Source organism: Meleagris gallopavo, unplaced genomic scaffold (genome assembly GCF_000146605.3).
Source record: "Meleagris gallopavo isolate NT-WF06-2002-E0010 breed Aviagen turkey brand Nicholas breeding stock unplaced genomic scaffold, Turkey_5.1 ChrUn_random_7180001851290, whole genome shotgun sequence".
NCBI lineage: Eukaryota > Metazoa > Chordata > Aves > Galliformes > Phasianidae > Meleagris > Meleagris gallopavo.
The window spans coordinates 1-625 of NW_011118199.1; the positions used below are offsets into that span (position 1 = coordinate 1).

General features: G+C 50.1%; 1 protein-coding gene across 1 annotated transcript; it reads right to left on the reverse strand.

Moving 5' to 3' along the window:
- Positions 1–7: 7 nt before the first annotated feature.
- LOC109364375 (NAD-dependent malic enzyme, mitochondrial-like) lies at positions 8–485 on the reverse strand. The gene is made up of 2 exons (XM_019611020.2): positions 264–485; positions 8–177 (listed from the first exon to the last, which is right to left on the reverse strand). The coding sequence occupies exons 1-2, from the start codon at positions 392–394 to the stop codon at positions 24–26; spliced, it is 285 nt and encodes a 94-aa protein (XP_019466565.1). The 5' UTR covers positions 395–485; the 3' UTR covers positions 8–23.
- Positions 486–625: the final 140 nt, after the last annotated feature.

Sequence of the window (625 nt, forward strand, 5' to 3'; positions counted from 1 at the left end):
CCCAAAACCCCCCCAAGAAACCCTCACTTCGGCCTGCGGAATATATGGCCGTATTGAGTACAGGCAAGTCCGACTGTAGGCGTATAAACAACAGGCATCAACCTCTCGATATCATCCTGGAGAACCCTATAAAAAAGCTTCTCGTTCCTTTCCTGGATGCCCATGATGTAAATGTACCTTAAAAAGACACCAAGCACGAAAAAAGGGGTTGTTGGGGCGTAAACATGGCGGCATTGGAGGACCAACAGGCTGACGAAGCTCACTTTTGAAGGGGGTCACTCATCTTGGCCATGTTCTTATGGAAACGTAGAGCTTGGATGTCCTGGGTTTCGATTTTGGGGGGGAGGAGACCTTGGAGACCCAACATCTGCCGTTCCAGCAAGGTGAAAGCCATGCCCTGGAACAGAGAAATCCGACTGTTGGTCCTCCGAGGGTTGCTGTCGCTTGAAATCCAATGGGTTTGACAGCATGAGGAGGACTCAGGTCTGTAAAAGTGGGGGTTGGTCCTCCAACGGTGCTGTCACTTTAAATCCACTGGGATTACAGTCTGTGGAGGACTAAAGTTTGCGAGAGTGACTGCTGGTCCTCCAAGAGCACTGTCGCTCTAAATCCATCATGTTTGACT